The sequence below is a fragment of the Micropterus dolomieu genome, linkage group LG09 (genome assembly GCF_021292245.1).
Source record: "Micropterus dolomieu isolate WLL.071019.BEF.003 ecotype Adirondacks linkage group LG09, ASM2129224v1, whole genome shotgun sequence".
In the NCBI taxonomy this organism is placed as follows: Eukaryota; Metazoa; Chordata; class Actinopteri; order Centrarchiformes; family Centrarchidae; genus Micropterus; species Micropterus dolomieu.
The window spans coordinates 26,031,926-26,045,437 of NC_060158.1; the positions used below are offsets into that span (position 1 = coordinate 26,031,926).

The window sequence follows — 13,512 nt, forward strand, 5'->3', positions numbered from 1 at the left end:
CTGTCTCCGTCTCTCATTCGCCCGTCTTTGTCCTGTGAAGCACCACAGATCCAGTTAGTGGGGGAGACTGATGCTGGCAGGCCGTGAACACCATCTGCTCCTCTTGACTAAGACAGAGCTACTCGACCACACTGAACCGACTGGGACTGAGCACACAGGCTCCTACTGATGGGTGAAAAACACTATGATGACTAAGATGACTATATGAAAGAGGATGGACAGAAAATGAATCGTTCCTGATTAAGGGAATAGTGTGGCATTTTCAGAAATACTTGCTTTCTTGCCGAGAGTCTTGTATCTGTACAGTTAACAGGATGCTACAGCCAGGAGACAGTTAGCTTAGCTTAGCATAAAGATTCGAAAAAGGGGGAAACATCTGTTTAAACAAACAATTAAATATGGCCAGTGAAGGTGGTCAGACTATGAGTGATGTCAGTGAATGACTGGTGGGGGGCTCCAACGGACGTGTAAGATACTTTTCAGTTATAATCATAAGCCTGCGATGACAATGAAATTTAACTGAAATCTCTCAAAAAGCAGCTTTAATTGCATAAACGATTTTCCTTAAATTATGATTATCTGCGCACTCACCATCCATCCATCCATCGTCAACTGTTTATCCTGTGTACAGGCACGCGGGTGCTGAAAATGTGTTAATGTGTGAGGTTCACCCTAAAACCTCTTATTGTGAAGGGGATGGCTGAGTGCAGTCTAAGGTGTGGACCCAAATGCAGACTATACGCGAAGGTACAGTTCAGAAGATTTATTAACTCAAAAACCACACTGAAACAAGCTTACGTGAAAGTGCAAGGCAAAGTCCAAAACTGAGGTAACCCAACAAAGAACAGAGTAGTATCCACAAGGTAAAACCAAGAACACGGGGAACAAGACACGGCTGAACACTCAACACAAGACTAAGGACGTCACAAAGACTAACAGCACTAAAGGCTTAAGTACACAGGCAAACGAGCAGGAAGGGAAGCAGAGCTGAAACATGGGAATATGGGAACACACAAGGACAGAGTTACCAAAGAAAAACAGAAAACAGGGACCAACAGCATGACAGAACAAAACCAGGGCAGGGAACACAGACAGGACCAAACAGGAAACAAGACTACACAAACAAGGAGACATAGGACTAAGGACTACGACACAGATACAAGGAGAGAACAGACAGGGCACAGTGATCAGGGGTAGCAGGTAGAAAACTAACAACCAAACAGAAAGACAGAGGCTAGGATGAAACAAGACCAAAATAATAACAAACACTGAAGTACACAGACCAGGAATAACACTAGGACCTGAACTAAGGCACAGGACTAAGAACTAAGGCACATTACTAAGAAGTAAGATAAGAGACAAGACAGATACTAAGTAAACTTAAAAATGCGAAAGAACAAAAGACTAAACTTTACAAGATCAAATAAAGCATACAGAACCCAAAACCAAACCCATGAAAATAGACTAAACAGGAAAATACATGAACACAAAACCACATTCCTAACACTTATAATATAATTTAATCTAATCTATCCAATAAAAAATGGCTAAAATAGCTTAGTTGATTTTCAGAATCGTTGTCTGTTAACTAATCAATTAACTGACTAATTGTTTCAACTCTGATTGGAACTACGGAAACGTTGGATCTACACAACAGCACTCTCACATTGTTGACAGTAACAACTGCAGGACCTGCACAGCGGCCTCTGCATTCAAAGGCACCTTGCCCCTTATCTGTGTGAGTGTGCTGCTCTTTCAGCTCTCCCATCAAGACCCTAAGGACTTGCACCAGTCACTTTTGGGGAATGAGTGATGTGACTAATTGTGTTTCCCCTAAGCCCCCATTCACACTGCGTTTTGTTTTAAAACAGAGACCTTTTGCTACGTTCACACCTCCTGTCCAGACCAAAACGGTGAAAACGGAGAAGGTTGAAAACGCTGCCGACCCCGTTTTTTGTTGTAAAAAGGGTTGTTTTAGTGTGGATGGGCAAAAATGGAGGACTGGTGTAGATGGGGCCTAAGACAGTGAAACCATGCAGCCCTGTTGGTGACTTTGCAATTGTAAAGTGTGAAACTAAATCAGCTACTATGTGATCCACCCAGCCAGAGCTTCAGTCAGTGACCTGATGGAGAGGAGAGGATGTCGTCCATCCACCAATGTGCAGAATGGGCTGATTTCTCTCTCTCTCTCTCTTCAAGGAAACATCCCACTGAAAGCGTCTTCAACAAAAATCAGTAGCCTTAATCACAAGATGAAATGACATCCACATGGCAACAGTAAAAATAGATCTAACTGTGTTGTCCTGTGGTTACAAATATATTCAGCACAGCATCACTCTGACTGAACAAACACTGATCTGCTCCTCCTGTCGTCAAAATAATGTTACGCTAAAAATAGCCTGAAATCAAATAGTCTGGGTTGGGCCGATTGAAGCTGAATTCAGTCCAAGCATTGGCATTTACATAATGCCCGGGAGTTTTTTCGGAGAGCTGTGGAAATTGTGGAGCAGGAGCCAGAAAGATTCCTAGATATCACTTAAAATCAACTGATGAGCCCTAAATTGGATCTGAATATAAATAAATTAAGAAGAGGGCAGCAGCACACAAAGTACTTTAACTTCTTAGAAAGATGAACAACAGCTTTCTGGAAACAAAACAGCAACACACAGGGCTGACTCCTGCTTATGACAAACTGTTCGTCAGAATATAGACAAATAAAGGAAAGACATGATAGCAGGGATAAGAATAACAAAAAACAAAAAGTAATTCCTTTCCTGAAGCAAGTAGATTTCTTTTTTCTTGCTGCTACAAATGCTGCAGTACAACCCTTAAATCATGCACCAGTTGTTATTGCTAATTCAGCTTTGTTATCTTACACAGTAAAGGCTGCGTGTGCTGGACCCAATGACATGTATCAGCAGAAAAGGAACAGTGGGCTGCAGAAGATTCCTGTACAGCAATTTGATTTCAGGCTTTCTGCTGTCTGCATGTCTGAGTAAACACTGTGCCAGTAATGGAGGCTCAAACAGTGAGCACACAACAGCATGTCATCATTTCCTTAAATAAAACATATGTTCCAGCGTCACCCACATTTATGTCACCATGGGCATACAGGAATTGTATGCATTTCAGTGTAAGAACATTCCATTTTCCTTATTGACGCCTCCATCCACCACCCTGTAGGCCCTGAATCAAAAAATATCTGAATATTTATAGTGGAAAGATCTCAAATATCAGATATATCAAAATATGCATTTTCAGTTCCAGATTTAAAAGACAGGGCAGATGCAATGGTGACATGATTTTATGAGTACATGTGGAAGCATGGTAATTAGGAGTGCCTTATTTTTATTTATATTTTATGCTGCTTATGCTGCATTCCCTGTCTTATGATGATGTCTACTCTTCTCACCCTGAAATGATGTTGAAGTTGGACCCACTGCCATGTTACAGGTCCTCTAGACAATGTTTTAAGATATATGGGCTACACAAATAAGTTTGTGTCTGCCATGGTTTTGTCAACAAAAACGTTTAATTGGTCTCCTACTTTCCTGAAAAGTCCATGTAAAATGCATGACGACGGGCATCAAAACAAATCACAAAATCATGGATTTAAGGTGAGCACAGAGAAAGGTTCCACTTTCAGCTGCATACATTCTGCACAGTGAGGCTCAAACGTCAAAGTGAAGTAGGCTAACACATTTTCTGAACAGAATTTAAAACTAATACAACCTAAATGTCAAAAATAAACTCCAAACTCCATTAGGCTAACGTTATATTAGGCACTGAGTAGAGGGGTGACTACAACCGCTGTAACAGGGAACAATCACATTAAACACTGCCATACTATGTGTTTTTTCCTACAAACTGATTGCTGCCGCGCCCTGTTTGCCTCCATTGTAATAATAAACACGATTAATCAAATTTGAGCCGTGGAATCGTTGAGGCTCATTGTCTAAACGTCAAATCACACACACACACAAAAAAAACTACAATTCCCGGAAGCACCTAGGAGTGGGGAGCCAACCAATGATTGGCAGCAGACGGCGTGACGGCACTCGCTTTGGTCCATTTATGTGCACGCGCGACACGCTCGCGTAGAAGGCTCGTGGTGACTTCTGTGAGAGAGGAGCACAGCGTCTGCGGCTTGTTGAAGGTGGGTGTGACTGACAGCATCTTTTTACCGAAGAGGTCCACAGGAATTATATTTGTGGCTGAATTGAAAGCCTTGTGAAGAGACGCATGCGAGACAAATTTAATTTATTATTATTTTTTTTTAATGGGTTCGGTGTTTTTGCATAGCAACGTTAGAATTTTCTTCTGTGAATGGTGTCACTTGAGTCAGAGTAATAGCATGTGAGCCAACAAACATTATGACCCGACAGGTTTTCGTTAGACATTTTCGACCTCGTTCGGCATTTCATTCGTTTGTGACTTATTTCAACGACAGAACGAGACTGAGGCGGCTGTTGCTGCTCTTTGTGGCGTGGGGTTGGCGGGTTAGCCTTTTGTATGGTGGGAGACACTGGCACCGTTGGCAGAGACAGACGAGGGTAGACTTCGATTACTTTATTTAATGTCTGTGAATTTGTGGGGCGCAGACACACTTTGTCCTTTTTGTGTCATCCCTCATCGACGCCAACATGTGAGCAAAACTTAATTCTTGGACATTTTCGGTGGTGATAAAAACCTGCCGCCAGCTCGCCTTTGTTTGCAGCTGCTCGTCACGTTGCCGTCAAAGGCGCCTTTGTTTAATGCTGCTCGCTTTATGCTCGAGCTAACTAACGACACCACAAAGCTCCCTGAAAACTGAATCTAAATGAAGGCGATAGTTTGGCGTTGTCAGCGAGGACATTGTTAAGGGGAAGACGGGCAGCAGTTCACTGAATGCCAACTGTGGGTGCACATTTGGCAAGGTGTGGGCATTCACCAAACCCTTATTATTTTAACTATGTCAAATTGAATTTCTGTTTTTTCGCATTGCATGGAAAGCAGACATTACACAAATGCCACGTTTAGCTAGTTGGTAGCATTTATGAAATCTTAAGGGAGTGGTCTCTCACTTATCAACCCCATCTGATTTTTCTTGCTGGTGGTTTATGACTCGCAGTATATATTTGACCACAGGACATGGCAGCTGTTGTCAGTGCCTCAACGATTCTTCAGATGCATGTCGATTACACATTATCAAATGATGCTGACACCGCGTTTGCATGTTTCTGTCTGCATGTTTACCACCCCCGCTTGCGGCTCCAACACATGGTGCAAGGAACAGGTGCTCCCCGATGACCATTGTCTGCCGGAGACGCACGTTGCTCACTAATCTCATTTGGGATGGCGCATATTGGCTGTTTAGTAGGCCGAGTCCAGGCCTGTCTGCACCTGGGAGGGCCTGCCGTGCCCACCCTGATCACAACCTTTTGTTTCAGCATATTGATGCTTGTGTCGTTCATTAACAATCAGCCCAGCGGTAGGTAGGCTTTCAAACGACTTCCCCGTCCCTCTTGTCTGATGAAGCGGTTCAAGCGCTCGCTGATGGCTCGGGATGGCATTGCTGCCACAAGTTCAAAGAAACAATAGTGTGTGTGTCTAACATGCAGTCACTGAATGCCAGTGCCGTTTTGTGTGGATTGATGGGCGGTGGTTGCTTGCAGTGCCGAAGACGGCCATGAGGTGTTGCCACTGTGCCTTGGTTTTTATCTTGGCTCATTTAGAGGGAGATGGTTGCATTGGAAAATACTATAAAACATCCGCTAGAGGTCACTAATTTTAGAGCCATCTGCTGATGGGAATTTATCAGCGACACTGAGTCACAATCACATTAATCTGACCTTTTCTTATATTTCCCCTTCAGGTAAATTGACCTGCAGTGCACTCTTAAAATGGCAGCCTCTGAAGGTGAATTATATCTAAAATACTATTTTAATGTATAGTAATACATTAATTAGCATTATGTTTGTCATGCTTTAATGCATTGTGTTAACTTATATTTTTATGTCAGATATCCAGGTCAAGGAGCTTGACAAGCGGGCCTCTGGCCAAGCCTTTGAGGTCATCCTTGCTGCTCCTGCCCCAGATGCCAAGGGTGACTTCCCTCTGTCTCCTCCCAAGAAGAAGGATGTCTCGCTGGAGGAAATTCAGAGGAAGCTGGATGCTGCAGAGGAGAGACGCAAGGTAAAAATGTATTCAGTGTAGTAAACCGGAGTGTCCTATAAACCTGAACAATACACTTACACTCAAACTACATGTTGGTGGATGCTGTTTAAATCTCAAAACCCTTCAGTCTGTAACACTAAGTCCATCAGCTAGTGGTGGATGATGGGTGGAGAAATGAGAATGTGATGGGCTGTAACATTCTAGTTTTAATCCTCCCCCCCCCCCCCAGAACCATGAGGCTGAGGTTCTGAAGCACTTAGCTGAAAAGCGTGAGCATGAAAAGGAAGTGCTACAGAAAGCTATGGAAGAGAACAACAACTTCAGTAAGATGGCAGAGGAGAAGCTCAATCAGAAGATGGAGGCCAACAAAGAGAACCGCACAGCCCTTATGGCAGCCATGAACGAGAAGTTCAAGGAGAAGGTCAGTGTGTTTTCTAAAAATGGATGGAGTTGGCTTTCTTTTTCAAATACTGATGTTTGAACTTAACCCTTTTATTTTTTTCCCCCTCAACTTAATAGGACAAGAAGTTGGAGGAGGTGCGAAAGAACAAGGAAACCAAAGAGGGCACTTCAGAAGACTGAAAGTTACAAACAGGGGATTGTATAGGGTTTTTTACGTATCCAAAGATTGATTTATTTTTTGTTCAGCCAGTATTTTTGTTGTGTTCACTACCCACCTTTTTGAAATAAAAATTCCACTTTGTGAAACTTTCAGTTTTCCTGCTATAAGTGTACTTGGGCTGGTTTTACATGTGGCTCCCCCCCCCCCCTTGTTGAGTCTAATCCATTTAATATGTAGCTTGTCAGTGCAGCTTCTGCCCTTTTTGAACATTAGCAGTGTGTACTCATCCTTTTTGAGGAAGCATGTTTCTATGCATAGGTCTTTTATCCCTGCCTATTTCATAGTGCATTTTGAAAATGTCCCTGTGAACCACACCTGTCTTCGGCACTTACTGTATACTGAAGTAGCACAAGGTTTGGTTGAGGCGTTGGCCGTTATACATCCAGGTGTTAGTGCAGCTTTGCTACCCAGATTCTGCTAGTTTGCTCCTGCAGGTCATGTTTTGTGCCGCTGCTGATTCTTCGCCTTTATTAAAAATATGGGGTCGTCTTCAAAGCACATGACTTCTTGCTGTATAGCTGTGAATTAACATGCCAGACGTGTAAATGGATGCCATCTAGAACATTTCTGAACAGGGGCCTACACATGGAATGCAAAAGAGCAATACACTTCAGCATCTCAATAGATACAGTGGCTAGTTGACTTGAACTGTTGTACTAAAACAAATAAAATAAATATAAACAACATTTTGCTTGCTGTTGAAACCATTGGTGTCTTGTACTTTCATCTCTGTCCTTCTACTGTGGAAGGTGGCGGCTCAATAATACATGCAGTCACTGAGCAAATTCAGTTTAATGGCAATTTCTGTTACGGTTTTTGAGCAAATTGGAGGCTTCTAGTCAGTGAGATTGTACTTGAGGTTTGGCCAGTTAATGGGTTTCAATATCACAACAATGAATAAAACTAAACCCACCTTTGGTATTGCTGCCTCTGTAGAATAACTGTTCTTGTACTGATTATTGAACGTAACTGTCATTGCTAAATGTAGACTGTTATTGTAAGAGTACTCGGATGTATGTCTCCCCCAGCAGAGTGCCTGACTACATATTTACAAACTGTCAAACTATAATCATGCTTTTAAATACTGGATCATCGGTTGCAGTAAATTAAAATGTGACTATGCTGCTTTTGAGAACCACAAAATCCAATATTTTGAAAGAGACTAACATGCAAGTTTACAGTGACATACTGTACATATGTATCGGTGACATCACTACACATGATGGCAACAATCTGTGTACTAGCTTCCTAAAAACTGCTGTCTTTGTCTCCCTCTGCTGGTCGTTTGATTAAAGGTTTGATTGGGGGTCGTGTACATAGATGTTTGTTGCTCTGGCACAAAGATGTTAAACTATACAAAGAAGCTGAATATTTCTACAGAATACAGGAACCTGAAATTATAATAAGTCCGATTACAGTGATGTTGAGATACAAAATACTGAGTTGAGTGTTAGACATGGCAGCAATGAAAGGGACAGTTACCCTGAAATGTTATACAGTATATTTAGCTGTGTGTATGTAAGGTGTATTTTAGTAAAATATGCTGAAATCTTACTATAACCTACAGATTTAATGACTCACTTACACAAATAAAGGCCACCTTGGTGTTCTGTCAAGTGACGTCAATTTTATATAGCCCTGTCAAAAGAAAAGTGTCTCAGAGGACTCTACAACCATTTGGTGCCCTCTATCCTTGAACCCTTAATTTGGAAAAAGAAAAACTCCTAAACGTATTTTAAAAAATCTTACTAATGAGAGCTGCTCCCCTGACTGGAAGCCATGGAAATTACTTTTATTATATCACACTTCAAAGTTCTGTTTTCCACATTGAAAAAACGTGGTGTTTGTTTTTAGTAATCACTTCAGCAAACCAGTAGAGGGCAATGTTGTTCTTTACTTCCCCCCTCTCTGCTTCTCTGTCTCTCTCCCAGTAGCCATCCTATCAGTTAAATTGAGGAAGGACTATTTAAACTTGGATTAAATCCATCTATTTTCTTTCACAGAAAGCCTACTTTTGAAGATTGCCGCAGCAAAATTTCCAAGCCCCTCACTAAAACTGTATTCAGTGTAATATTGCATGTAGGGTTGCATACCCTCATTGCATAGCTTCCAGAACCCATATGGAAAAACTCAAGTTGTTGGATTAATACTGAATTTTAGACTATAAAATAAGTATTCACATCTTTTACATTAGTAAAAGTAGAAATACAACAATGGAAAAGTACTCATAAAAGACAACCTTTTCATTTTTTAAAAGTAAAACGTTAAAGTATTATCAGCAAAATGTGTAGTATCAAACTTTTGTTACAGATCACTAAAAAGTATTTGCAATATACATCATTTGTTTGTTATTATAGATGCAGTAACATATAAGCATAATTTTATTGTTACTGGTGCTCAAAAAGGAACGTGTGTGGTCACGTTACCAGCTTAACAACCTTTATGCTTGATTTTATTTCCTCAACAAAAAGTCAGCTGTAAAGTCTACTCCACCTCCACAGGACCGGTCACTGTCAGTATCTGCAGCAGATGTGAGAAGAGTCCTGCTGAGAGGGAATATGAGTAAAGCTGCTGGGCCTGACAACATTCCTGGCCGTGTACTAAAAACATGTGCCAATCAGCCTGCTTTAAAACAGCTGCTATCATCCCTGTAAAAAGTCTGCCGTGTCTAGTTTGAACAAGTACTGCCCTGTGGCTGGTTCTCCAGCACATGAAGAATACATCCCAGCCAGCCTGGACCCTCACCAGTTTGCTTTCAGAACAAACAGATCCACAGAGGACGGCATCTCCACACCTTGAGAAAAACAACACCTAATTCAGAATGCTGTTAGTGGATTTCAGCTCAGCATTCAAAACAATCTCCCCCATGGAACTGAGAGCAAACTCAGCACTCTGCAACTGGATATTGGACTTCCTCACAAACAGACCCCAGACAGTTCAGGTTGGTGGATACACTACCTTCACGCTAGTGCTCAACACCGGAGCCCCCCAGGGCTGTGTGCTCTGCCCCCTCCTGTTCACACTGTACACCCACGACTGCATCACCAGACATGGAGAGAACTCTGTTGTGAAGTTTGCAGACAACACCAGAAGGTGTTCCGTCCCTCATGCATGAGACTTCTTCAGTTCTGACTGACTGGTAGGGAAAGTCAGCTATTTAAGCTCTGTGGGGTCATTGCCAAGATAATTGATACCGGCAGTTGTTATGGTTGTTAGAGTCACCCGAGGCTAAGTCTGAACGACCATTGTTGGCAACTTTACCTGAAGCCAAAAGTGATTGTTTAGTTTCCTGGGAAGTGATAAAAGGACAGCATTGTAAGTGGGGGATTAGTGGTGTCACAGTTTTAAGTGAAACAGCATTAACAGAGTAACATCACATAATTTACATTCCTTACTTACAATATCATTATTGTAACCCATACCACAATGTTTTCTTGAACCTAACCAAGTAGTTTTGTTGCCTAAACCTAACCATACTACGACCATTGCACAATAACCACACGTTTAATGTCTTGTGAATTCCAATGGTCATATATGTTGTTTTGGGAGGCATTGACAATTGACCTATTTTGTCGTTTAGGTATGAGATGTATGCTAACATGACATGTAGATGCTAACGTATACTAATTAGCACTAAACACTAACTAGGGGAAAACCTAAGCGAAAACTTTGACCGGCACTAGAGGAGTAGGCAGGAAATCACCAAAATCACTAGTCTTTATCCTCTGGACACCATTTATGACAATTCATAAAAGAGTTGTTGAGATATTTCAGTAAAGGCCAAAAGTGTCAACCTACTGGTGGAACTAGAAGAAAAGTCAGGGTACCAAAGTCAGTAGAATTCAACCCCCGGGGGTTTCTACAATTTTTAATCTTGACACATCTTGTAGGTTCTGAGATATTTCAGTATGGAGTAAAGTGGTGGACCGACAGACCTACTGGCGTTGCCATCCCTATAACCATACAGCGTGGCTAAAAATGCATCATATTTTATAAATGGATCATATGTTTTAAAATCTTAATTGACAGAAGAACTAGTATATATAGCTGGGAAAAAAAAACTATATAGTGTATATATAAACATATAAAGTGAATAAAATGGAAATGCTTGAGTTCAAGTACGTCATATATAATACATTTAGTTCCTTTCCACCAAAGTTAGAAGATAACTACTCCTCACTGGGTCTATAAACCCCTAAAACACCACCAAGAACCCCTCGGAGTGCCTGTTTGGGAGCTGCTGTGCCAGCTTACATATTAACTGTAAAAAGTATTTGAAAATATTTAAATCCTGTAGAATTCCTGTCAGATCTTATAAGCCTATATAAGAACCTTCCTTGTGGCTCTTCACAGAAAGTACCTGGCTGAACACATGCTGTGTATAATGCAGGTGACAATCAGGGTGTCATAGCAAAGCCTGGTAGTTGTCTGAAACCAGAACAAAAAAATAGTGACAAAAGAAATATTATGGCTGTTAAAGTCCTTGTCGGGGAACTCATTCTCCGTGCCTGATTTGCCATGCTGTTCCCAGGCAGAGGACAGTAATTAAGAAAAATCCATTGAGACTCAACACCTTGGCGAAAGGAGAAATGCGCGGGTTAAAAAGTTAAATGCACCATCGACGTGTCCAACTGTGGAGTTTTAACATGGCTAGAAACAGAGCCCACTCCATGGACAAATGACCCGTAATAACCGTCTGCGATCCAGCTTTGTTACCACAGCAGGAGTGACCCAAGACAATCTACTACATGGCAGCTCAATAATGCTCTGTATGCACAAGAGCTCTGATAATTACTGATACACACAGCATGAAAGGATTGCTCTTAATATTAAATACACACATTGTAAAACTAGCTTTAAGTGGCACAACACTGCAGGCCTACACTTTGATTTTACTCAGTATTGACAGTATAGACTGGGAGCTCATTAGTACTTACTACTTATTAGTGCACAGCCTGCAGAGTACTTATCTGTGATAATTTTGATAATTCTGTGATAATGTCGTGTACGGTTTTGGATGAGCTTTGTAAAATAACACACCAACATCAACACACCCAAATGTTGCATGACCCGTAGGAATCCATGCATTTGTTCTTTTCATATTCAGTTGGGAATCCAAAATTGAAAAATATAACACATTTTTTTATTTTGTTATTTATTTACAAATTCAGGACAAAAGAAAATGAACAGCATGGTTTTCATGCTTTGATTTTATGCTCAAGTATAAATACTTACTTATATACTTAAATACTATAAAAAATAGTAAAATGGGGGCGGAGGGGAACGTACACTGACCCCTGGGCCCAGTTTGTTTCTGATTTAATGTGTCTGATTTGTGTAAACGCAAAGCTGCTAACTTCTTTGTGTCTTGATCATAATAAACGTGTGATAGCAATGGCGCAATCTGTTTTAATGTAATGAATATGATCTTCAACATCAACAAGAGTGTGTTTAAATACAAAAAAACTGAAGCACAAAGTGTAACTCACTGTATTCGTGTACTGGGACAGAAATGGGAACGCTTCATGATTTACCTGAGAATCCTCCATTTTTAAGTACACAATTTACTTTTATTAGTTTATTCATCTAACTACATTTTCCAAAACGTAAACAAATATAAAATGGGGCTCACATTGCTGACCACAGTCTAACTCACTGTATCCATGGCAACATGGATTCTTGCCTGTTTCCTGCCTTCCTGTTTCTTGTAAGAGTTTTATCTGTTCACACAAGTAAAGACTTTTAATAGTAAGTAACTGCCTAGTAACAAAAGGTGACCAGATTTCTGAATGAAAACCGGGGACATTTTTGGTTTGGTCAGTATGTCATTAAAAATATAATGTTATATATGTGAAATAATAAAGGGGGACAGTTGCAATCTGTCAAATATAACCCTAAAGAATATAATCAACTAATTTCATGGCAGAAATAACATTTCAGTCAATAACGTATTTTAAGGTAAAAAGTCCTAGTTCAGTTATAATCTGTCAAATATAACCCTCATGAATATAATCAAGTCATTTTCAGGCAATCTACCTTTCAGTCAATAAGTAGAAGCTGCAATGACTTTCTGGAAGTGGAATACTGCATTATAAGAGTTGCACTGGCCATTTGAAGGTATTTCAACAGGTCAAAAGGACTGGATTTGTTGGTAGGGGTAAACCGGGGCGAAAGTAACATGGGACGAAAGTAACAAGGCGATTTTCTCAGAGCCCTGACTGAATTTGTAGTCCAAGCTGTGACAGCACCTTTAGCACGCAACCCTTGATGGAGCTGCCAAATTTCGTGTGATTTCGTCATCGTTTCCCGCGGTCATCTCTGGAAAGCAATTTGCGAGCATGGTAAGTAAATTTCTGAAGCGGGACTGTTTTTGAATTACAAGTTGTGTGTCTCGTTTCATGTGTCACAGTAAGGATTAATCTACAGGTTATTTAGTGCTTAACGCACCCTGAAGGTTACCCTGTCAGAGTTTTTCAGTATAAAAATAAATCGGGTTAATATGTCAGGAGTTCCTGACGGGACGTCCCGCCACAGTGACCACAAATCTGATTAACACTCACTTTAAAACAGGGACATTTCCGGGGACAGCTCCAGACGGGGACAGGCCACCAAAACCGGGGACCGTCCCTGGAAAACGGGGACGTCTGGTCATCAGACACATTAAATATTAAAATCAAATTTGGTCCATGGCCCATTATTTATTTCATTTTTTTGACTTGAAAAATTTTAAAACA

At 40.9% G+C, this 13,512-nt stretch overlaps 1 protein-coding gene across 1 annotated transcript; it reads left to right on the forward strand.

Annotated features, from left to right (window-relative positions):
• The first annotated feature begins 4,042 nt into the window (after window positions 1-4,042).
• On the forward strand, window positions 4,043-7,464 carry stmn1a (stathmin 1a). The gene is made up of 5 exons (XM_046059545.1): window positions 4,043-4,156; window positions 5,855-5,898; window positions 6,002-6,174; window positions 6,386-6,577; window positions 6,676-7,464. The coding sequence occupies exons 2-5, from the start codon at window positions 5,883-5,885 to the stop codon at window positions 6,736-6,738; spliced, it is 444 nt and encodes a 147-aa protein (XP_045915501.1). The 5' UTR covers window positions 4,043-4,156; window positions 5,855-5,882; the 3' UTR covers window positions 6,739-7,464.
• Window positions 7,465-13,512: the final 6,048 nt, after the last annotated feature.